At 41.4% G+C, this 25,247-nt stretch overlaps 1 protein-coding gene and 2 pseudogenes across 1 annotated transcript in view; all 3 read left to right on the top strand.

The window, feature by feature from the left end:
- NMNAT1 (nicotinamide nucleotide adenylyltransferase 1) overlaps positions 1-23,767 on the top strand; it is a 42,358-nt gene extending 18,591 nt beyond the window's left edge. Inside the window, exons 2-5 of the mRNA XM_004467413.3 lie at positions 3,536-3,706; positions 15,038-15,221; positions 18,162-18,304; positions 18,627-23,767. Coding sequence (XP_004467470.1) covers positions 3,592-3,706; positions 15,038-15,221; positions 18,162-18,304; positions 18,627-19,027 — 843 coding nt within the window. The 5' untranslated portion in view covers positions 3,536-3,591 and the 3' untranslated portion in view covers positions 19,028-23,767. The remainder of the gene's footprint in view (positions 1-3,535; positions 3,707-15,037; positions 15,222-18,161; positions 18,305-18,626) is intronic.
- LOC139439595 (thiamine pyrophosphokinase 1-like) lies at positions 7,730-9,445 on the top strand (annotated as a pseudogene).
- Positions 9,550-12,338, top strand: LOC139439594 (ubiquitin carboxyl-terminal hydrolase 14 pseudogene; annotated as a pseudogene).
- Positions 23,768-25,247: the final 1,480 nt, after the last annotated feature.

The raw sequence follows: 25,247 nt of genomic DNA, 5'->3' as shown, positions 1-25,247 counted from the left end.
TTCATGATCCTTCCCACCTTGCCTGGTTTGGAGAAGGCCTCACTTTTTACTGAATAAATGCTTTTTTTTTCATGATTGAAATTGTATGGTTGTTTTGAGGATCAGCACATAGATATTATAAACAATTTGTACACAGTTCTTAATGTGAAAATCTAAAAAGCCATGTAGTTGTAGTTTTTTTCTAAAGATATTCTAGTTACTTTCCAGCTTAAAATTTGGGGTCAAATGCTGTATTAAAGGATTTAAAAACAGTCCCCTCTCCCCCATGGAATGTAAAGTTAGCATCCAAGGCAGTCAGCCTCTGGTACTTCCATATCCTATTTTCTGGTTTACCAAAGTAAATAAATCCCCAGCAAATGATTTTACTCTTAAAAGAAAAACATTTACACTTTAAAAATGGGATGAGGTAGGATCCCAATTTCCTTAAACGTGTTTCTTCTAGAGCTAACTAAAAAACTTGCATTTACAAAATAATTGATAATAATTCCTGGGGAGCTGATGTGGCTCAAGTGGTTGGGCACCTGCTTGGCACATGAGAGGTCCCGGGTTTGGTCCCTGGTGCCTTCTAAAAACAAATTTAAAAAACAACAAGCAAACAAAGAAACCTACTCAGGGGTATCGATATGGCTCAGTGGTATCGATATGGCTCAGTGGTTGAGCACTGGCTTCCCACATGTGAGGTCCAGGGCTCATTCACTGTCCTGGTACCATTAAAAGACAAACAAAAACCCCTGTGGATTGCACAAGAAGGGAGATACAGGGACCAATGATCAGACCTGGTATATGGTTTTAATCAGACTTGGCTACTTTCTCTCCTGCTCCATCAGAGGTTGGACTCTCCTCAATTTTGGTTTCTCCATTTTCTGCAGGTAAATTTTCTTTAGTTTCTTGGTTAGCCACTTCAGCCTGTTTTTCCTTTACTCCCCTTTTCCCTTTTGCACATTTCTGTCTGAAGATTTCCTTTCCTGTGCCTTTTTTGGCTTGGTTTCCCCTTTCCCAGGAGCAGGTGTAGCTGACAACCTCACCAGCCTCATTTGGGTTCCTCTGTCACCGCTCCTTCCGCTGCACTGACTGTCCTGTTGGGCATGTTGGCAGCGGGCAGGCGCATGTCTGGTACGGCAGGCCTTGGTGGACAAGAGCCTTCGCGAAGCTGGGCTGCTGGCCCTGATAAATGTTTCTCCCGTTCCCACTGCCTCCTTAAATCAAGGCTCTCATTACTTTGTACCTGGCCTTCTGATCTTGTTTTTGTCCCTTCGAATCAGTCCTGTACCATCACCAACATCCATGCGGTCACTTTCCTCATAATAACAGCGACCATTCATTTTAATACTTAATGCTGTGCCAGGCAATATGCTAAGCACTTTGCATGCATTAACCTCAGAATTAATCCTCAGAATAACTGAGATTATCCTCATTTTACAGATAAGGAAATTTAAGTCATGGCGGGCTCAGTGATTAGATCAAGCTTACTTTACACAGCCAAGTAAGCAGTTTGAATATCCAGGATTGCATTATTTTTCTAAAACTATTTTTTCTAGAACCCTGTTGTCACTCCATTGCTCAGAAATCTTCAAAGGTTCTCATTGCTTAAGGGGTTAAAGTTCACATTTTTCAACTCTTTGGCCACAGGGCTCATTTTCAATCTGCACCACTCTAGCTTATCTCCTATTTTTCTTCTTGGTAAGAGAAAACCTAGAAGTCAGGAAACCGAAATTCTAGCCCTAGTACTGTGGCTCACTAACTGTTCCCCGGGGTCTGAGTTTATCTGAATAAAAACAGGTTGGTAGACTCAGCAGTTGTATCTGACATGATTGCAGCACAAATAAATACCCTCTATCACATGAATTCTGAGTGTTGGCATTTTTTAGAAGTACACAGTGAGGCATTTATAGCCTTAATACAATGTCCTCAAGGTTCTGGTTTTTTTTTCACTTTTTATGTATTTTTCCTTTCTTTTCTTAATCCCAGTTTATTCTCAACCAATTATTTCTTCTTTGAGATGTTAGTAGTAGTGACAGATTAGAAAAACCTAAATGTCCAATGACAGAAGATTAACTAGAAAAACTAAATATCTGACAAGCTAAATACGCTAGCCAAATTATTTCTTGTGGTGAAGGTTAAATGGTCATGTAAATGAAAGTATTTTATTAGCTGAAAAGTATCATATACCTATTGATTTTGTTATTGTCATTTGTTATATTTCTGCATTAATTATAAAAATGCTTCAAACTCTGCAGATATTTCTCCAAAAGTTCACCATTGATCTTTGAGCAGTGATGACATTATTGGAATTATATTTACTCACTTTCAGAATGATTCTTTTGAAACTTAATTTGGATATGTAAGAATATTTAAGAAAACTTCATAACAGCAAGTGTTTTGTTTATTGGATAAATTAGTAGGGAACATTTATCAAAGAAATAATTTAGAACTGAGTGCTTTGGTTTTAGATCGAAAGGCCCACTGAGTGCCCAGCACAATGAATGAAAAAAATCCCCACCAAGAAACATAATTATTTTGGCATTTCAGAGCCCTGGCAATAAATAGAACATTATAAAAATCTTCCAAAGAGAGAAAACAGGTTATATACAAAGGAGCAAGAATTAGGATGGCCTCAGATGTTCAATAGCAGTGTCAGATGCTAGAAAACAATGGATAAATGCCCTTGTAATTTTAAAGGAAAATATGTCAACCTAGAATTACCTGTGTCAAGCTCTTTATCACTGAGGAAAGAATAAAGACAAACATTCAAGAACTTATCCCCCATGTATCCTTTTTTATGAAGCTACTTGAGGAGATGCTCCAGAAAAAAATGAGGAACTAAAGGAAGAAAGACAATGATGTATGTGGACCTAAGAAATAGGGTATCTAACTCAGGGAGTGGTAAAAATGATTTGACTAGTGTGAAAGACAGTAGCACAAAAGGATTAGAGATTTGCAGCTCAGATTAGAAAAAGAGAGAGAGTTCCAGGAGCAAAACATCCAGGTAAAAAGATTCAATACAGTAATAATCATAGGTTGAACTACTTGAAATGATGTTTTTTCATAGCTCAAAAACAGTTGTATTGTAGCAACATGACTTGCAACATTCATAATAGCTACATTCATCATGCCCTCTATCTGCCAAAAGCAATTTTATGTTCTGTACACGTATTGTATTATTTAATCTTCACAACAATCCCATGAGGCTGGTACTGTTATTTTCTGTTTTAAGACTGGGGGAAACTGGGATAAAAGGAAGGTTAGGTGACTTGCCCAAGGTCATCCAGCACATGTACATTTTGATGCTATGATTTGAACACAGGCAGAGTGATTTCAGAGCATATACAGGAAGAAGTTGGAGATCACTTTTCTGTGGAATCTGACCAGTCTAAGGGGAAAGACCTAAAATACTGATATTGAGAATTGGGGTCATTTTTGCCATTCTTCTAACACAGTCATTGAAGTCAAATATTTTTACCCATCTGTTTTCAATGAGACCAGAGAAGGACATCAAGAAATCTGGGACTAAACTTACTTTCTTTTTCCTCTGTAGAAAACAAGGGAGGTGTCACTGTTTTCCATTTAGATCAGCAACTTCAAATTCTTACAATGGAAACTTCAGAGAAGACGGAGGTGGTTCTCCTTGCTTGTGGTTCCTTTAATCCCATCACCAACATGCACCTCAGGTTGTTTGAGCTGGCCAAGGACTACATGAATGGAACAGGTAGGCATAGTACCCCAAAGCAACTCAAGACTAGAGAACCAATAGGGCTAGATCTGTTTCAGATAAACCAGGCACAGTCATTGTGTCCTACTTCCTTGTGCAGACTTAGCCGAGAGAGAGGGTAGATACATCCAAAGAGGAATTGAGCATCCTGCTAATGGCCTGTGATATAAGATTTATATATTTTAGAACACAGCGGGAAGAACAATAGTGATTTTCCAATCCTGAAAACTGTGGTTTCATTGTTTCACAAGGATTTGTCTTCATTGCATTTATGTAATTCCACTTTCTCCAGGGATTCTCTCATATATCTTTGCTTTTAAATACCATTTCTTTTTTTCAATCATCTTTGTGTATAGTGAAGCACGAGGGTGTGAGTAGTACAAGGGAAGTTAGAACAAAGGCATTTTGCTGCTTGGTGGCAAGTTCACATCTAGCTAGACTTTCGCGATTGCGTCCTGCCTGATTCCTGATTTCAGCCTGTCTCCCTTCTGTCCACCAGGTTTTCTTCTACATTATTCCAGAATGGATTTTCTAGAATAGAAATTTGAATCTGTCATCCCCATGCTTAAACTATTTCAGGAGCCTTCCATTACTTAAGGCAGAAAGCTAAAACACTTAGGTTAGCAAACATAAGACCTTCCAGATCAGGCCACAGCTTACCTTACCTCTATGGCAATTTTTAGTTATTTGTAAACAGTACATGAATAGAGTGACCATAAAGTTTGGAAACATAGTATTTTACATGTACTGTAAGATATCAATAAATCATTTACTATGTCCACCTATGTTTATAGTCTTCATGGACAATATGGTTATTATAAAAGATTCAATATATATAAAAATAAATACATAAAATAAAATACCTCTCACTCCTCATTCTGGAGGCAACTACTGTTAGCAATTTAAAATCTGTCCTTCCAGTTTTTTTTTATAAATTTACATGTAAATTTTTATGTATGCACACAGATTGGTTTGGTTTTGTTCCATAATTAGAATCATGCTATATGACCAAATCTGTTGTTAATTCTGATTACCTAGATTTTGACTTGAGTTATTACATTTTTCATTTCTGCAGGTTCTGTTTGACTTGGTCATTTTTTTTTTTAAGATTTATTTATTTATTTGTCTTTCCCTCCACCCCCCAGCCCCCATTGTCTGCTCTCTGTGTCCATTCACTGTGTGTTCTTTTGTGTCTGCTTATATTCTGATTAGGTGGTTCTGGGAACCAATCCTGGGACCTTACGGAGTGGGAGAGAGGTGCTCAGTCTCTTGTGCCACCTCACCTCCCTGTTCTGCTATGTCTCTTACTGTCTCCTCTATGTCTCTTGTTGTATCATCATTCTGCACCAGCTCTTCTTGTGGGCCGGCACTTCTGCACAGGGCGGCACTCCTGCCTGGGGGGACACTCCTGCATGGGGTGGCATTCCCTCTTGGGCTGGCACTCCACGTGGGCCAGCTTGCCACATGGACCAGCTTGCCTTCACCAGGACGCCCTAGGCATCAAACCCTGGACCTCCTATATGGTAAACGGGAGCCCAACCGCTTAAGACACATCCGTTTCCTGGCTTGGTCATTTTTTTTTTTTTTTTACATTTTTTAAAGTTTTTATTAGAGAAGTTGTGAGCTTACAGAATAATCATACACAATGTACAGAATTCCCATAATCATCCCTCCACCAATACCTTACACCATTGTAGAACATTTGCTGTACAGTATAAAAGAACATGATGGGACTATTACCACTAACTATGGTCCATAGTATACACTTGGTATGTTTTTCCATGCCCCCTAGGCTTGGTCATTTTTTTTTTTTTTTTTTTTTTTTTGGTCTGTGGTCCTCCTTTTATTGTTTCTTTTTTTTTTTTTTTTAATTTTTTTTTTTTTTTAATTGACTTTGTAATAATATTACATTAAAAATATATATGTGAGGTCCCATTCAACCCCACCCCCCCCACCCCCCCTCTCCCCCCCCCCCCCCAACAACACTCGTTCCCATCATCATGACACATCCATTGGATTTGGTAAGTACATCTTTGGACACCTCTGCACCTCATATACATTGGTTCACATCATGGCCCATACTCTCCTCTATTCCATCAAGTGGGCCCTGTGAGGATTTACAATGTCCGGTGATTACCTCTGAAGCACCATCCAGGGCAGCTCCATGTCCCGAAGACGCCTCCACCTCTCATCTCTTCCTGCCTTTCCCCATACCCTTTGTCCATTATGTCCACTTTTCCCAATCCAATGCCACCTCTTCTATGTGGACATTGGATTGGTTGTGTCCATTGCACCTCTATGTCAAGAGGAGGCTCAGATTCCACCTGGATGCTGGATGCAATCCTCCCATTTTCAGTTGTAATCACTCTAGGCTCCATGGTGTGGTGGTTGTCCTTCTTCAACTCCATCTTAGCTGAGTGTGTAAGTCCAATAAATCAGATTGTAGGTGCTGGAGTCTCTTGAGGCTCAGGATCCGGCTATCACATTGTCAGTCCAGAGATTCAAATCCCCTAAATATATCTTAAACCCCAACATTAACTGCACCTCCAGCACATTAGCATGAAAGTCTTATGAAGGGAGATCCCATCTGAGTCCAGATTCATCACACATAAACACCATTTTAGGCTTGGTCATTTTTGATGGCTTCCTATACCACTAGATATTTTCAAGCTTGTCTTATTTCTTTAAACATAGTAATTTTATAATCCATGATAATTTCAATATTTAATGTCTTAGCGATCTGATTCTGCTGCCTGTTATTTCCTCTTAATCTTGCTTATGATACCTTGTTTCTTGCATGTTTGTTTTTTTATTTTGAGCTGCTCATTTTCCTTAGAAAGTTATTTTCTTCTGCCAAGCACCTAAGGTCACTACCAGTCTAGGATCACTGTAAATTCATGACTCAGGGGTTGAAGATCATTTGGATGAGGTGAATTTGGACTTTAAATCTATACTAGAGGGAAGTTGGGCAACCAGTTACCACATGGGAGGTCCTGGGTTTGGTTCCCAGTGCCTCCTAAAGCAGACAAGCAAGACAGCGAGCTGATGTGATGGGCTGGCATGGCAAGTTGACACAACCAGATGACACAATGAGGAGACACAGGGAGGAAACACAATGAGAAATATACAACAAGTAGGGCAGGGAGGGGAGGTGGCTCAAATGATTGTGCACCTCCCTCCCCATGGGAGGTCCTGGGTTCAGTTTCCAGTGCCTCAAAAAAAAAAAAAAAAAAGACGAGGGAAGCGGACTTGGCCTAATGGATAGGGCATCCACCTACCACATGGGAGGTCCACAGTTCAAACCCTGGGCCTCCTTGTCCCATGTGGAGCTGGCCCATGCACAGTGTTGATGCGTGCAAGGAGTGCGGTGCCACGCAGGGGTGTCCCCCACGTAGGGGAGCCCCATGCGCAAGGAGTGCACCCCATAAGGAGAGCCACCCAGCGCGAAAGAAAGTGCAGCCTGCCCAGGAGTGGTGCTGCACACACAGAGAGCTGATGCAGCAAGATGATGCAACAAAAAGAAACACAGATTCCCAGTGCCGCTGATAAGGATAGAAGTGGTCACAGAAGAACACACAGCAAATGGACATAGAGAGCAGACAACTGGGGGTGGGGAGGGGAGAGAAATTTAAAAAAAAAATCTTTAAAACAACAAAAAAAAGACAACAAGCAGACAGAGAACACACAACAAACAGACACAGAGCAGACAGTTCAAACAATGGGGTGGGGGAGAAGTAAATAAATCTTTAAAAAAATCTATGGTAGAACCAGTTTATGGCTACAAATTCTCAAAAACAGGTTGTTTGGTTTGTTCTTCCCTATTCAGCTTAGCAACAAGGCATACTTCCCCCCATTCTTCTGGTTCATGCTCATCCCCAGGGTCTTATCCTTTAAGGCTTCAATTTTGTGAGGGAGGGGCCTCCACTAGACTCTCCCGTCAGGTGGGCCTTGGGCTTTCAATTCCTCGTTTCATGATGCAATCAAAACCAAAGCTTAGGTTCCTGAGTTCAGAGAATAAACATGGGTCAGGAGCAGATTTGTGATTTGCTTACCTTTCAGATTTCCCAATTCCTCTTAGATTTTGGCCAGGTAATTTCAGTTAATTCCTTATTATTTTGTCAGTGCTTCACTGCTTAATAAGGTGATTTTTTATACTTCATCAGCCTTTTTTAGTTGTGTTCAGTGGGAGGGTTCTGTTCTAGCCATGCCAAAGAATAAATGTATATATAATCCATATCATCCTGAATACTTGGCACTTCCCTTATTGATTCCTACAAGTCCAGAATACCAATACCTCTTTAGAGAGGAAAACTTGGACTTGTAATTCTTACCTTTCTCTGAGTAGAAACTCATACAATTCCAGAAAGGATCTTTACCTGGACAACTGAAGATCCTAAAGCACATAGCACTGTCAGAGGGTGGCCACTATTTTAAGTAGTCATCTGTGTGTCCTTGCAGCACAGTCGGGGATGTAGGTCGAATAGAGCTGTGTCAGTGCACATGTGAGCGACAGTGAGCATCTGCATGCATTTGTAGGCAGAGCTGACATTTGGGGATGACTAAGACATAGCACCGAGGATCCACATAGAGCTTCTGACTGGAAGACCAAGGGAAAGGGCCAGGAGAAGAAGCTTCCCTTTAGATAACTAAGTCTAAGCTATATGGTTATGGCAGGAATGCCTCTGGCCAAGATGCCTGTTCTTGGAGCACAGGGGAGGAAACAAATTTTCTGCACACTATTCAAATTGGACTATTACTAGGGTTTTCATAGCACCAAAAATACTGTACTTTAAAAAGGAAGACTTGGGGAAACTTCAGTATTAGCAGAGTAGTGTCAGGTAGAGTTGAAGAACTATTAGCAGCAGTATCACATCACTATCATTTTATAAGTTCTAATATTGTTTGAACTAAAGCTTATTAAAAGTAAACAAGGCCTCCAGAGTCTCCTCAGCTGAGCACCGAGTTCGCTCCACCCTCGCCCTTGCAGTGTGTGGCTCCACCTGCCATAGTAGCCAATGTCCAGTATGGAGCGTGTGACCTGCTGGGACCCCTGCTTCCCAATGGGAGTTTGAAGTATTGCCTTTTGATTCTGAATCATCCTCTGGACAACTGTTTTCATCATCTTTGAAGCAAAACTCTTTAAAAACCTATGCTGATAGAGGTGCCACCGGCTTATATGAGATCACTGAAGGAGGGCGGGAAAGCTTTTTGCCTGAATTAATCAATGGAGATTTTGATTCCGTTAGGCCTGAAGTCAGAGAATACTACACTAGTAAGGGTGTGAGCTGATTTCAACTCCTGATCAAGACCCCACTGCCTTCAAATGCTCCAAAAGAAGATAGAAGGAAAAGACCTACAGGTTGATATGATTGTGATACTTGAAGGACTTGCAGGCATTTTGACTAGATTATGGCATCTGAGAGCACCTTGTTTCAGATGACTTGAATCACTCATTTGCCAAGTATAATAATTTAAGAGGAGTCTCTCATCTACCTGCTCCAACCAGGAAAGCACAAGTTGCAGGTCAACACCAGAATGGAAGGTGATTGGTGTGGCCTTATTCCTGTTGGACAGCCTTGCAGTCATGTCACCACAACAGGCCTAAACTAGAGCCTCCTAAATCATGTGCTTGATTTTGGAATACTGATTAGTACGTCTAATATCTACGGTGGAACTGGGGTAGTGACTGTGGAATCTCATCAGCCAGTCGTCTGGACTGTGGCCATCAAAAACTGACCTATTGGCCACAGCCACCACCATCACACTGCCCTGCAGTTTCTTCTTGCTTCTTTCCCTTAGCCTGCCCTGCCAGTCGAACCTTCCTGTGTCACCGCCTCCCCTTGCTCCTCGCCACGCAGCTCTATTCCATTACTGTAAAATGGGGAAAGGAGAAATTTGAAGGTATAGAATAGAATACTGATGAACCTCCAGTGGTGTTCAGGACTCAGCTTTTGGCACTGACTGGAGTCCAGCCAGCCAGACAGAAAGTAATGGTGGAAGGAGGAATGTTGAGGAATGATGACTGGGAAAACAACAAAATGAAAAATGGAGTTACTCTACTAATGATGGACCTGCAGATGCTCTCCCTGAGGACCTCTCAGCTAAAACTCTTTGTAGAAGACATGACAGAGGAGCAGTTAGCATGTGCTATGGAATTAACCATGTGGGCTGACAAATCTTGGTAACACTTGTTACATGAATGCCACAGTTCAGTGTAGCCAGACTGTGCCTGACCTCAAAGATGCTCTTGAAAGGTATGCAGGTGCCTTGAGAGCTTCAGGAGAAATGGCTTTAGTATAGTCTATTACTGCAGCCTTTAGATATTTGTTTGAGCCCATGTGGAGAGGGTGAACAAGGACAATATCTTCAACAGGATGCAAATGAATGTTGGATACAAATGATGTGAATATTACAACAGAAATTGGAAGGCTTAGTGGATGATTCTGTTAAAGAAACAGATTCTTCATCTGTGTATCAGCAGTGCCACCATCTAAAAGAAAAGTTTAATTAATCAGTTCTTTGGTGTTGAGTTTGAAACTACCATGAAATATACAGAATTGGAGAAGTAGTCACTAACGGAAAGGAAAATCCGCTTCAGCTTAGCTTTATTAATCAAGAAGTCAAGTATCTTTTTTTTAAGATTTTTATTTATTTATTCCTGCCCCTTGCCACTTGCACTCACTGTCTGCTTTGCTGTGTCCATTCGCTGTGAGTTCTTCTGTATCTACTCGTCTTCCTTTTTTGCATCATCTTGCTGTACCAGTTCTCTGTGGCGTGGGCCGTCAGTTCCCTGCAGCATGGGCCAGCTTGCCTTCCCCAGGGGATCCTGGGAATCAAACCTAGGGCCTCCCCTATGGTAGATGGGAGCCCAATCATTGAGCCACATCTGCTTCCCTCAAGTATCTTTTTATAGGACTTAAATTGCTACTTCAGGGAAGCTGATGTGGCTCAAGCGATTGAGCTCCCACACACACACAGGAGGTCCCTGGTTTGGTTCCCCATGCCTCCTAAAGAAGACAGTGAGGTGGTGCAACGGGCAGGCATGGCAAGCTGGCGCAACAAGGTGATGCAACAAGAGACACAGAGAAGAAAAACGTAATGAGAGATACAACAAAGCAGGGAGTGGAGGTGGCTTAAGTGACTAGGTGCCTCCCTTCCACATCAGAGGCCCCAGGTTTGACTCCCAGTCCTTCCTAAAGAAACTAGGGGGAAGTAGATTTGGCTCAATGGATAGAGCATCTACCTACCACATGGGAGGTCAGGGTTCTAACCCAGGGCCTCCTGGCCCGTGTGGTACACACAGTGCTGATGCATGCAAGGAGTGCCATGCCACATGGGTGTCCCCCACATAGGGGAGTCCCATGCGCAAGGAGTGCGCCCCTCAAGGAGAGCCGCCACTTGTGACAAAAGTGCAGCTTGCCCAGGAGTGGCACTGCACACACGAAGAACTGATTCAGCAGGATGATGCAACAAAAAAGAGACAGTATCCCGGTGCCACTGACAAGAATGCAGGAGGACACAGAACACACAGCAACACAGAAGAACATGCAGCAAATGGACACAGAGAGCAGACAACCGGGGTGGGGGGAAGGGAGAGAAATAAATAAAAAATAAATAAATAAGCAGCAACAACAAGGAAGACAGACACAGCAAGTGCAAAAACATCAATGGGGGTGGGGAGAAGTAAAATAAATCTTAAAAAAAAATTTGTGACTTTAGAAAGAAATCACTAAGCAGTCTCCAACATGGCAAAATAAACGCTTTGTATATCAAATCTTCCCAAAATCAGCCAGCTACCTATAAGGAGGAGGAATCTGTGAATGCCAAAGCTTTTTTTTTTAAAGATTTATTTTATTTATTTCTCTCCCCTCCCCCCCCCCCATTGTGTGCTCTGTGTCCATCCTCTGTGTGTTCTTCTGCATCCACTTGCATTATCTGGTGGCACTGGGAAACTGCGTCTCTTTTTTTATTGCGTCATCTTGCTGCGTCAGCTCTCTGTATGTGTGGCACCACTCCTGGATGGCTTTCTTTGTGGGGCATACTCCTTGTGCGTGGGGTACCCCTACATGGGGGCGCCCCTGTGTGGCATGGCATTCCTTGTGTGCAGCAACACTGCGCAGGGGCCAGCTTACCACATCAGTCAGGAGGCCCTGGGGATCAAACCCTGGACCCTCCATATGGTAGACGGATGCTCTATCAGTTGAGCCACGTCCACTTCCCCCAAAGTTCCTAAAGATATTAAATTTCTTATGTTGGATGTGTAGTTGGATATGTATAAGCTATGTACCCCAGAACTTGAAGAGAAAATAATCCCTTTTCCATCAAATTCAAGAATCTAGAAGATAAAAAAATGTGAATCAACTACCAGAGACAAGAGACAAAAAGGTAATCCCCAGAAGGAAGTTAAGTATGAATGTTTTTCTTGGGCTAAAGATATTGGCTCCAAGAACTGTAACACATCAGGGAAGGTCTAATGGGTGAAAAGAAACGAGATGAGTGGATTGAGGTTGATGATCATTAGAGCAGAAGGTATTTTGCTGCTTTCTGGCACATAGTTTACGTTCTACTCTAGGGGCCTCACAGAGTTGAAATACTAGAAGAGGAACGTGAACAGTCATCTTCATTATAGCTATTTATGCTTAAGTGTAAAAGAAATATTACTTATTGATAATTTCTATAATCCAGAGCTTTAGAGGAAGATTTTTAGTTGGTTTTATGATTCCCCTAATGTGGAATAAAAGAGGGCAGAGGCAGACTTGAAAGCCATGCCACGACTCAACCAAAAAATTACAGAAAAGATAAAATTAGCTTTGGACTGAGCTGCCCAGTATTAAAGGTGTCAGGAAGACAATTTTAAAAGGCTTATTTCTGGCATATTTTTTAAAAATTCTAAGTTGAAATGCCTTTAAACCATGACCTGTGATTTTTCTCCCTGCCTTTCTCAGCCTAAGATTCAGCAACCAGGTGTTTACTACACACCTATTACTCTATTATTTGTTGTTGTTCTTGCATGGTTCAAACCACCATTCGTAGCTACCCATCCTTTGCCTTATCTGACAAAAATGTTGCCAGGAAGGTGGAAAGGAAAAGTATTGCTCTCATTGTGTAAACGCAGTGCTGCTGTCCACATTCCTTGGAAACATGGGTACAATCAAGTATTTGTCCAACCAGACCACCTGAGTCAGTCTGTTCTTTGCTGACTTTTTATGACTTTAAAATAAAGTGTGATCAATAATAGTAAAAAAAACAACAACACAAGAAACCACTAACCTGTTAACCGGCATCCATAGGTGTGCCTCTACCTTACCTCATCATCAATGATTTATTGCTCAGTAAAGATAGTTCACCTGGGTTTATCGGAATCTATACTTTCCCAGGAAGCCCACTTCTTTTAAAGACGTTAATAGGAAGCGGATGTGGCTCAAGCAGTTGGGCACCCACCTACCCGGGTGTGGTTTCTGCTGCCTCCTAAAGCAGACGAGAAAGACAGCAAGTTGACATGACAGGCTGGTGCAGCAAGCTGACGCAACAAGATGACACAGAAAGATGGCACAACAAAGAGGCACAACAAGGAAACACAATGAGAGACAAAACAAAGTAGGAGCAGGGAGGGAGGGTGGCTCAAGTGACTGAGCACCTCTCTCTCTCATGGGAGGTCCTGGGTTCGGTTCCTGATGTCTCCTAAAAAGACAAGCACACAACGAACAGATACACTGAGCACAAACAACAAGGGGAGGGGGAATAAAAAAATAAAATCTTTTTTAAAAAATTTTAAAAAATAAAGACATTAATGTTTAAATAATCCAAGTAACATTGTAAATGACAGATGTGAACTTTACAGTGAAAGGCAAAATCGTTGTTAGGAAAGTAAGTAATCCCTGTTGCTGTTAGTTGGAAACTAAAGTGAATCATTCCATTATAAAATTCAGTACAGGTTATTCTTGTGTTGTTAATCATTCCTTTTATCCTAGAAAGTTGTTTTAATTTTGAAGCTGATAAAACTCCTTTTGGACTCTAGCACATCACTCCTATTGCCCATCCTTAAATGCATTTAACAACAAGGGCTCCTTCTGAATATCTTTTAATATTGTATTTCTCTATATAATTAATAACACCTTTTATGGGGAAAATTCCTTCTGTATTGAAATGTTAAAACTAAACTATTTCAGCCTGGCCTGTTTTTGTCTCTTGTATTATCTTTTTTTATTAATATTATTGATACATATTAATAAAGCATACAATTCATCCAAAGTGTACAATCAGTGATATTTGGTATAATCACATAGTTGTGATTCATTTATCACTTCAGTCGTTATTAGAGCATTTTCATTATTTCAATAATAAAAAACAAACGGTTCATCACCTCCCAATCTCTATATGCTTCTGCTGTACATAGCTGCTATTTCTGTCTATTCTTGCATATTTATTTTTAAGCAGTTTGGCATTATCTTTTTGTAAAAAATAAAGTCATTCATCCTAAATATTAAATTTGAAAACATAATTATGTAAATTATAGGTGAAGAGAGAAATGACATGAAAGATAAATGATACTTCTTGATGCCCATCCTTCTAAACATTAACCCCCAAACCCAACTTCTGAAGTAAATGCCCTAAACTTTAGTGGAATGACAGATCAAAATTGTCCCAATCATATTAGAACCTAGTCTGAAAAAGTTATGCAGAAGAAACTTAATCATAAATATTCACTTTTTTCTGGAAAATCTCAAACTGAAAAAAAATTTATTCAAATACCAGAAAACAGTTTGCAGTGTATGGAGATAAACGAACATAGTGTAATAAAGAGCCTATTGCTGAGAGCTTGTATTCTTCTCCCACTCCTGCCAGTCACCTAAGTTCCCTGAACCCCTTTCCTCATCTGTAAAATGGAAGGGATTGGACTGATTATATTTGAGGTTCCTTCCCAGACTCAAATGGTAAACACTGGTACTTTGCAGTCACAAGGCAGATAACGCACGTGAATACTTACATTGCCAGGTTAAACAACCTGATCCATTGAATATATTCAAGTTTCTTTTATAAAGGGACCATCTTCATTAGATTTTGCCCTTTACTATATATTTATTAAACCAAATGTTTACACACAAACAATGATGTATACACGAACCTGTCCAATATGTAGTTATCAGAAAAAGAAAAAAAAGGTATCAGATTTATTCCTGCTTCTTTTTAACTGATAATGGAAATTACTTTAGAAAAGTAAAAGGCCAGGAAAGGAGATCTGTGATTATAAAGCAATATTGATTGTAATATTTACTGTGCATAAATCTAATTTGTTATACCTAATACCTAATCTAACATATTATACAGGAAAATATGCAGTGATCAAAGGCATAATTTCCCCTGTTGGTGATGCATATAAGAAGAAAGGACTGATCCCTGCCCACCACCGAGTCATCATGGCACAGCTTGCTACCAAGAATTCAAAATGGGTGGAAGTTGATATGTGGGAAAGTCTTCAGAATGAGTGGATAGAGACTGCTAAAGTGCTAAGGTATTTATGGGGAAATCAACTTTGTAAGTTCTGTGAAAATGGATAGGTGTCTTTCTTGACTTTTTGCCATGTTTCAATGCTATCTCCATCTGTGAACATACAGATTTGGAAAACTGTCACAAGTGCTGGAAAGGCTTAAGCCACTTCCATGTAAGATCATTTCAAGGCTGGAGAACACAGTAATAGAGCATGAGGTGTGCCTTAGCCTTTAGGCATTCCTTTTTATGTTTTATTTATTTATTTATTATTTTCATTGTTGTAAAATATACATAACAGAAATCACTTTCAACCCTCCTTAGGTCTGAGGTGAGTCTCTTATAGACCACAGATAGATGGCTCATATTTTTTTTTATCCATTCTAGCAGTCTATGTCTTTGGATTGGGGAATGCAATCCATTAAGGTTCAATGGCATTACTCTAAGGCACTACTTATTTCATCCATTTTATCCTTTGGCCTTCCCTTCTTATATCTTACTGTTGTCAGTCTTTTTACCCTTTAAGTTACCGTCACTAAATAATTTTCATTTCTAAACTCTTCTCCAAGTTCTGGCCCTTTTCTTTTCCTTTTAGGCTGTATCACTCCCTTTAGTATCTCTCATAAATCAGGTCTTTTGGTAACATACTGACTCAATTTTTGTTTGTGAAGACTTTAAATGCATTCTTATTTTTGTAGGACAGTTTTGCCAGATAAAGAATTCTTGGCTGGCAGTTGTTCTCGTTCAGTACCTTAAATATATGATACCACTTGCTGATGCTCAACCACTGAGCCTCTTCAGCTCCCCTGAGTTGGTGTCTTTGTTTGTTTTGCTTGTTTGTTTTTGTTTTTCTCAGGAGGCACCAGGAACTGAACCTGGGACCTCCCGTGTGGGAGGTAGATACTCAACCACTTGAACCACATCCACTCCCTATTGTCTTCTTAATATCCTTTATCGCTTTAGTCATATTTTCCCTCAAATCCTTGAATTGATTTAGGAGATTTGCATGATTATCATTGATTAATTGTTTTAAATCCTATGTCTCTTCAAGATTTTTGGTATGTTCCTTTGACTGGGCCGTATCTTCCTGTTTCTTAGTATGGCTTGTAATTTTTTGCTGATGTCTAGGCACCTGAATATGTTGGTGAATTTACTCTGACAGTCCATTTCTCTTTTGCCTAGTGGTTTTGTTTCATGGCTCTTCTTTGATTTTTGGTTCAACTTACTCAAAGTCTTTAAAGTTGTCTAGTTTAGGTTATTAAATAGGGCCAAGGACCCACTAATGGGGCACATACCCAATCCAAGGGGTCTGGGAGGAGAGACTCCAAAAAAGGATTGTTTTCTCATGCAGTTTCCTGGTCAGCCAGCAGATGGCACTTTTCGGCAAATCTTTCCATGGAGCTGTCTCTTTAAATTTCCACATGCCCATTCTTTGGCCAGAGCTGAGATTCAAAGCAGACTCTGCTGGCCAAACTCAATGAAGAGAAATCATTCTCTGTTATCCGCTGCACCCTCTCTCTTCCCAGGGAGCAAGATATCTGTTCCCCTCTCAGTTGGCTGTAGTGAGCCATGGGTTTTACCCAGGCCGTTCGCCTTGAGCTTGGGGGATGGGTGTCATTCTCTGCCCCAGTGACTAGTAACTTACAGTTTTCATTTCAACTTCTTCATCTCTCTGTCCCTTGCCCTTTTGGAGGATACACATCATTCTCCTGGTCCGCAGATCCCCAATGGCGTTCCTCGCACAAATTTTTGTCCTTCCTCCATTGTTTCTGTAAGAGATTTGTGCCCTGCCTACCTACTCTAATGCCACCTTCCTAGAAGTCTCTCACTTCACCTCTTTTTTACGGCTGAATAATAAATATTTCATTATGTATGGATATACCACATTTTGTTTATTCATTCACGGGTTGCTTACACCTTCTGGCTATTGTGAATAATGTTGTGATATACAAATACCTATCTGAGATCCTGTTTTCAGTTCTTTGGGGTATATACCTAGGAATGGAATTGCCAGGTCATATGGTAATTCTCTGTTGAAGTTTCTAATGAATGTCTAAACTGTTTTCTACAGTGGTATACCATTTTACATTCTTACTAACAATGTACAGAGAGTCTTATTTTTCCACATCATTGCCAATATGTTATTTTCAGTTTTTTTCATAGTGGCAATGCTAATGGGTGTGAGTTGGAATCTCATTGTAATATTAATTTTCATTTCTTTGTGGCCATTTGTTGAGAAAAGACTGTTCTTTCTCCATTGAATGGACTTGGAGCTCCTGTCAAAAATCAACTGGGCCATAGATATATGGATTTATCTTAGACTCTCAATTTTATTCTATTGGTCTATATGTCCATGCTTATGTCAGTACCAACTATTTTAATTACCATGGCTTTGTAGTAAGTTTTAAAATCAGGAATTATGAGTCCTCCAACTTTGTTATTCTTTTTCAAGATTGTTCTGACTATTCAGTTATTGTCTAGTGTCCTTTTATTTTAGCTGTAAGAACTCTCTTTAGTATTTCATACAGGGCAGATCTTCTGATAATGAACTCTTTCCGTTTTTTTTTTTAACCTGTAAATGTCTTAATTTCTCCTTTTTTTTTAGATTTATTTTTATTTATTTCTCTCCCTTCCCCCCACCTGCCCCAGTTGTCTGCTCTCTGTGTCTATTCGATGTGTGTTCTTCTGTGACCGCTTCTGTCCTTATCAGCGGCACCAGGAATCTGTGTTTCCTTTAGTCACGTCATCTTGCTGTGTCAGCTCTCCGTGTGTGCGGTGCCATTCCTGGGCAGGCTGCACTTTCTTTCACGCTGGGCGGCTCTCCTTACGGGGCGCACTCCTTGCGCGTGCGGCTCCTCTACGTGGGGGACACCCCTGCGTGGCATGGCACTCCTTGCACACATCAGCACTGAGCATGGACCAGCTCCACATGGGTCACGTGAGAAATCGTTTTGTTGTTTTATAGACACCATCGAGAGAAACTGGACACCAGAAACTGTGACAACCAGCAGGAGTCACCTACTCTGGAAAAGCCTGGACGGAAGAGGAAGTGGACTGAACAAAGACAAGATTTTAGTCAAAAGAAATCCTTAGAGCCAAAAACAAAAGGTTGTATGTTTATCAAGATTTGTAGGCAATAGTTTGTAAGATTCTAGAGCTGAGCTAACCCCCTTTGCCTTTTCCTTTCACATTCAGTATGCATGGATGCCTAGAAAGTGCCCCTTGTTAGTTTTATGAAGGAAGAGAGAATAAGAGGCACCCTGAGCTTGTTTGTGCTGTAGTAGTTCTTAACTTTTGAGGTGTCCTAGAGCTCTTCTAGAAATCTGAATCTGGTAAAAGTTCTGGACCCTCCTTCCAGAAAACCCTGTTCCTTTTGAGACAGGAAGCTATTAGGTATGCAAACCCTGACACTGTGTTTTCTTCTTCCCAGGTGTACCAGAGGTAAAGTTGCTGTGTGGAGCAGATCTGTTGGAATCCTTTGGTGTTCCCAATTTGTGGAAAACTGAAGATATCTCCAAAATTGTGGGAGACTATGGGCTCGTTTGTATTACTCGGGCTGGAAATGATGCACAGAAATTCATCTATGAATCTGATGTGCTGTGGAAACATCGGAGCAACATTCATCTGGTGAATGAGTGGATCACCAACGACATCTCATCCACAAAGATCCGGCGAGCCCTCAGAAGGGGCCAGAGCATTCGCTACTTGGTACCAGATCTTGTGCAAGAATACATCGACAAGCATAGTTTGTATAGCTCAGAGAGTGAAGACAGGAATGCTGGGGTTATCCTGGCTCCTTTGCAGAGGAACACTGCAGAAGCCAAGTCCTAGGAACGTTTACCGCATGATAGTTTGGACTTCTGTTGTGGGAATTTGAAATAGCCTGCGCGTTAGTAACTGGGGAAAGGAGCTGTGATCCTGGTTCATAAACAAAAGCTTAAAAGTTGGGTGAAAATCCGTAGTAAATTAAACTCAGGTTTGCTTTTTTCTTTTTATCCAAAGTCACTAAGATGAATGTTTTTGGTGTGGTTCTTTACTTTTAAGAATTTACAAATCCCTTTATCTTCAAAACAAGATTAGCAGCACTAAAAATCAGAAGAATATTCAATCAAACTACAAATAAGGAGTCAAAAAGGACATCCCGGCTTTCACACATAAGAGAAGCAAAGTGTGCAAAGCAAGAGTCCATTTAAAATTCTCCTCTTGCCATGAAGAGAACTGATGTTTTATGCCTTCCTACTGCTGGGCGGTCTCCTCCCAGAGTGACTGAAGAAAGGAACTCCTCAAATGGTGATCCTGTGAAATGCACATGAATCTACCATCTCCAGCTATGCCAAAGAAAAGTTATGAGTGTGCCTGGTAGACAACAGAATGGCCATTAAGCTTTGCCAGGACACACCTGCCTGTAGCCCTCCTTTGGAGGTTGCAGGTGAGGTCCAAGAGCTTGAAGGTTAGAAAGTGCACAGGTGGTTTGGATGCCCATCAGAGGTAGGGAGGCTTTGCCTTACACATGTTCACAGGTTTTCTTAGTACAGCCTTGTCCTCGATCACGTTCCAGCCTCGGCCATCTGCAATCTTTTCAGGAACAATTTCAGAGACAATGTCACTCTCTCTGAAATAGAACAAGAGAATGAGGGGTCTAGTTCAAGGATTATATTAAGTTTGAATGTTCTAAGCCCTTATTGATAGCCTAATAATCAAAAAGTGAATGGAGACCCTAAAAACATGAGAAATGCCACACTGGGTCAGCCCAGTGCTCCCTCCAGCCCAGAATTTGGGGCGTTGATAAATGTCTTGCTGAGGACTCTCTGTGATCTCTCTCACTCACTTGAGTTTCTGAAGAGCCCTAACTCTTCTGTTTCTGCCCATTGTGAATCTGCCATTTGTGGACATAAGCATAAAAAGGGTCTGTTTCTTATACTTTTTCAAACTTTGATTCCTTCTCTATAGAAAAATACAACTCATTCATTAGGTGTGTGTGAGCTGTGGAAAGGTTCTAATGCTGGAAACTTCTCTCAGACTGTAGGGCCTTCCTACCTAAAAGTGCCCAGTCCCCACCCAGCTGTGAGCATGTTGACCTCAGGACCCACCAAGTATGGCATATGGGGCCCCTCCCTGGAGACCTGGGAATGGTGAAAAAACCTGTTGTACTATTTATGGATCAGCAAATTTGCATGCAAAATGAGCTACTTGCTTTGGTCCTACTGCTGAGGATGCTGCTAATGCCACAACGTAATAGCGTAGTTTGGGTGTCCCTAAGGACTGAACTTCCTCTTTGGATAATGGAAATTGTAACAATGAAATTCACAGGAGAATAAAAATTAATAACCTGTGACTTCCTTTGAGGCAAAAGAAAATAGGCCATTGTTTGTTCCCTACCATGTCCTTTTTTTAGTTTGCATTTATAATGTAAATTTAGAGTTTAGGATGTTTTTTATGTGTTTTCTATGTGTTGTACTCTTCTACCCATTACATTGTTTATATAATTTGAATGCAGGAAACTAACCTGTGGAAAAAGTTCTATATTGGCAGATTGATTCAGAGGAGCAGACAGCATATGGAGAGCTTTGGTGTTGCTGCTGACCTGTTTATTGGGCAAGTGTGAACTTTTGCAGTAAGAGGAGTGAGTCCTTGGTGACCAAGATATAGAGACTGAGCCAAATGGACGATTTAGGTTTATTTCCTCGTGTCATAGGATGCTCTTTCTTTTTCTGGCCTCTCGAAGATCTACCCTCAGGGTGGAAGGAAGAATCTTCCTTCCCAGCCACTCTGATTCACTTCTCTGGGAACTCAGAAGTTGCTAGATCATGAAATGCGCAACAACTCTGAAAACTGTAGTTAGTTTACTAGTGGCTGCCTCTCACTGAGTACTCACTGTGTGCTGGGCATTGCTGACAGGTGCCTGGGTGATAAGAAACGGGAGCACGGTCAGGTGATGGGTGTCAGTGGCGGAGCCGTTTTGTCCTTGGAGCCTTTACTCTTAACTGCTCTGCTCCTGTGTCGAATACTACTTTTCAGTGATGAAGTTTTAGCCAAATCTTGAAATTTTCATCCATCGTAATAACAGTGCTTTGAGAGTTTTCAGCAGTATGGTAGTCTGGTGTTGTCTGATGTATTCTATCCACACAGAAAGAGTAAGTTAAATTTTTGCCCAATGTTAGCAATTCCTTGGAATTAGGGCAACGAATGCCCAGGCAGAAAGACGAGTTGATATGAGGCATAATTCATTCTAACTAGCAAAAAACGAAAGAAAAAAGTGCTCAGATGGAACATGCTGCAATCACAGTGTGCTACTGCCTTTGAGACAGTAGAAGCAGCTGCTGCGTTGGAGGCAGGTTTCTTGCTCCAGGTACTGTTGGTGAACTGGCGGGTTGACTGTGGGCCAGTGCCCTTCTGTGAAATCACAAATGTTCTCTCAAGTCCCTCTCAGCTCTGCTATGCTGTCTGGTGGATAGCTGGCATTCAACCTGGCAGCTCACCTCCCTGAACTGCCACCCATCACCCCACTTGCTGCTTAACCAGGAAGTAGTTCTTGAACACTATTATTAAACTAGACGTCCAAGACATGGCTTCTGCCCTCGAGTTGTCCACAGTCTTGGAGGGAGAAAAAATGCTGGACTGTGAGCCTCAGTAGGAGCCTCTCCGGAACTACTCATGGAGGTTTCCTAAAGAGCAAGTGTTCTCAGGCCCTGAAGGATAGGAAACCAGGAAGGACGGCACTCCAGGTGGGGCTCCTCGTACTACAAATTATTTGTTGTTTATCTGAAACTCAGATTGAACTAGGAGTCCTGCTTTTGTTTTGTTTTGTTTTGTTTTGTTTTGTTTTTGCTAAATCTGGCAACCTTAGCTGGGAGGAGCAACATCAGGGAAGCCTAGAGAACAGGCCTGTTACCCCAGCAAGGAAGCCCACCCCACTGAGGCGGGATTAGTGTAGGGGCCCTTGAGAAGGGGAGCTTAGAAGGGCCCAGGTAAGGTTTTCCACCTGTTGGAGCCACACCTGGCACGTGGGGTAGAACTCCCATTCTCTGTTTTTATCTTCCTCAAGGGAAGTTTAATAAAAATTGCCACCTCAATTTCAGAACGAGAATCTAGATTTGTTTCCGCCTCTGGTGTCTTACCAAGCCCAGGTGACTACAGGAAGAGGGCTTCCCCAGTCAAGTTAAACTGCCCAACAGGTCTTCCCAAACCTAAATAATGTACCAAAAAGTATGTTTTAAAAACATTTTATTAAGGAAAAAATCAAACAGATACACAATTAGCGACAATGGTATAATATTCCCCTACATACCTATGTACCAACTTCATGACGTTTTGCCAATCTTCATCTATAGCCACTCTTTTTTATCCCATAAATATCTTATCCAAAAATACTTCAGGGAGAGGAATACTTGAATCTAATTTACACATTACAACATTACAACAATACTAAAGAGTTCAAGAAGATCTCATAAGCAAAGGACAGGAAAAGAGGTGGTTTTTAAAAAAATTGTTTGGTCCTATTCAGACTACCTCAAGGTCTAAGGAAATAACTTCATGGGAATCATGAAAGAGTATGAGCTCCAGATTTTGAAGGCCTAGCTGGCATCTTTCCCTCACAATGCAGCACCTAAGAGGAGGACTCAGGAGCCCAGTGGCTTTTGGGCTTGCCCCAGCTCTGACTGCAGCAGTCCTATTTGGCCTCCTTAAGGTAGATTCTTTGGGCTCCAAAGTTTCTCTTGGTTAATATGGTTTAAAATAGTGTGGCTAAAGGTATCCATGTCACCAAAGTAGAAGACCTGCAGTTCCAGCCATTCTATTCTTATTGAAATTAATAATACATGGAATGTTGAATTTTGTTTAACATTTAAAATCCACCAAGCTCAGAACTGAGCCATCATTCACATGTCTTTTGCCCTCAAATAGGTTAATAAAAGATAAGTTGCTTAAGGAGACAAGAGCAGCTTGATTTTACTTATTTTCTATGTCATGATGTTTCTGGCTGCAAACTACAGAAAACCTAAATCATAGTGGTTTGAACAATAAGGATATTTATTGGCTCTTATACTGGGGAGTGTAGACATAGGGCAGGATTCAGGGTTGGTGGTTGCGGTGGATCAGTGTCATCCAAGACCCAGGTTCTTTTCATCCCTCTCCTTGCAGAGGAGAAAATTACTCCTGATCCCCTGGGAAAACCTGCTTCAACTGAAATTCAGTTCTGTCTCAAATAGATGGCCTTTGCCCAAGCTGGCCAGAAGCCATTCCAACCAACGCAAATGCTGAAGTTATCAAGTTATTCCTGCGACTTTCATTTCAGGCCAAGTGTTAGAACAATAAGATATTAGGGATAGGAAGTGTCACCTTTCCATGTCCTGTTCCCTTGGTCATCTGGAATTTATGCTCCAGAAATCTGGTCAAAGTTCATAATTCTGTGCCCTTTAAGTGACAAGGTATATCTAATCCCAGGATTTGAGATCAGCCTTCAAATTCCACCGAAGGAATCAATTTCTGTAGATAAAAGAATCAACAGCCTAATTTTGGGTGATGTGATACCACTCTGGCTCCTCAATAAAAATGGCATTTCACCTTTGGAAAGGTTACAGTCAGTCATTTTCAGCATTTATTGAGCACCTGCCACTTGCCAGCCACTATGCTTGGCAAGGGGCATACTGTAGAGGTGATGAGATGAACATGATCTCTAATCTTGAACTTACATTCTACTTAGAAAGACATTTAAGTGGAACGCATGGAGTTCAGTGGTTGAGCTCATGTTTCACATGTAGGAGGTCCTGCATTCAATCCCTGGTACTGCCTTTAAAAAAAAAATTCAATAAACAAGTTTTTAGAAAGATAATTATGGATTATGATTATGAAGCAAGTAAACAGAAATATGATACAGAATAAATGTATATCAGAAGTGTATTAGGGGAAGCAGACATGGCTCAACTGGTAGAGCATCTGTCTACCATATGGAGGGTCCAGGGTTCAATCCCCAGGACCTCCTGGCCCTGTGGTGAGCTGGCCCATGCGCAGCGCTGCTGTGCACAAGGAGTGCCGTGCCATGCAGGGGCGCCCCCACGTAAGGGTGCCCCACACACAAGGAGTGCGCCCCGCAAGGAGAGCCACCCCATGTGAAAAAAAGTGCAGCTCGCCCAGGACTGGCGCCACACACATGGAATGCTGATGCAGCAAGATGACGTAACAAAAAAGAGACGCAGTTTTCCAGTGCCGAAGGATAACAGCAAATGGACGCGGGGGGGGGGGGGGGGGAAGAGGGGAGAGAAATAAATAAAAATCTTTAAAAAAAAAAAAAGTGTATTAGAAGGCTATGCTGAGGAGGTAACTCTTGAAGATTTGGAAGAGACCCAAGTACTTCCCTCCCAAATTCTAAACCAACTGAAAAATAAGACAAAAGAAGCAACAAATGGAGAACTAAAATAATGCTTTTATGATAAAGTCTAAGTTAGAAGTTGTAGCTTAGGGATTGCTAAACTGTGGCAGTTTGTATTTTCCGGTATGGCCATAACCGTATCTCCCATCCCACATGCTCTTCTTACAATGTGGCGTTGCCACTCTTCCTGGCGAGCCGAGGACCGTGTTCCCTCCCTTTGAGTCTGGGCAGCCCTGTGGCTGGTGGAAGTGATGCTAGATGACTTCTGAGACCAGATCAGAAAGGATGATTCAGCATCTTCCTCCTTGTCTTGGGACCCTTCCTCTTAGAAGCCAGCCCCAACTGCCAGCATGAAGTGGGGCCATTGAAAGTGGCTGCTCTGGCCCACCCCGCCTCAAGTTGAATCACCCCAGCTAATGCCACAGGAAACAAAGGGGTTGTCCCTGGTGAGCCCTGCCCAAAATGCAGATTTGTGAGCAAAGTAATGATTATGCTTATTTTAAGCCATTAATTGGGGGAGGGACCAATAATAATGGATAGACTCCCCCAGATTAGGCTTTGAAAGAGTCCACTTGAGGGTCTATAAAACAGACACACTTCCAGATGCATGTCAACACAGAAAGGGGAAAACGTCCAAATACCCTGGGTGTAAGATTTTTCATAGCTGAGCTCTACATAGTTGAG

This window comes from Dasypus novemcinctus, chromosome 9 (assembly GCF_030445035.2).
Source record: "Dasypus novemcinctus isolate mDasNov1 chromosome 9, mDasNov1.1.hap2, whole genome shotgun sequence".
NCBI classification, from domain to species: Eukaryota; Metazoa; Chordata; class Mammalia; order Cingulata; family Dasypodidae; genus Dasypus; species Dasypus novemcinctus.
Note: the sequence above shows the minus strand (reverse complement) of the source record. Positions and strands in the feature narration are given on the sequence as shown.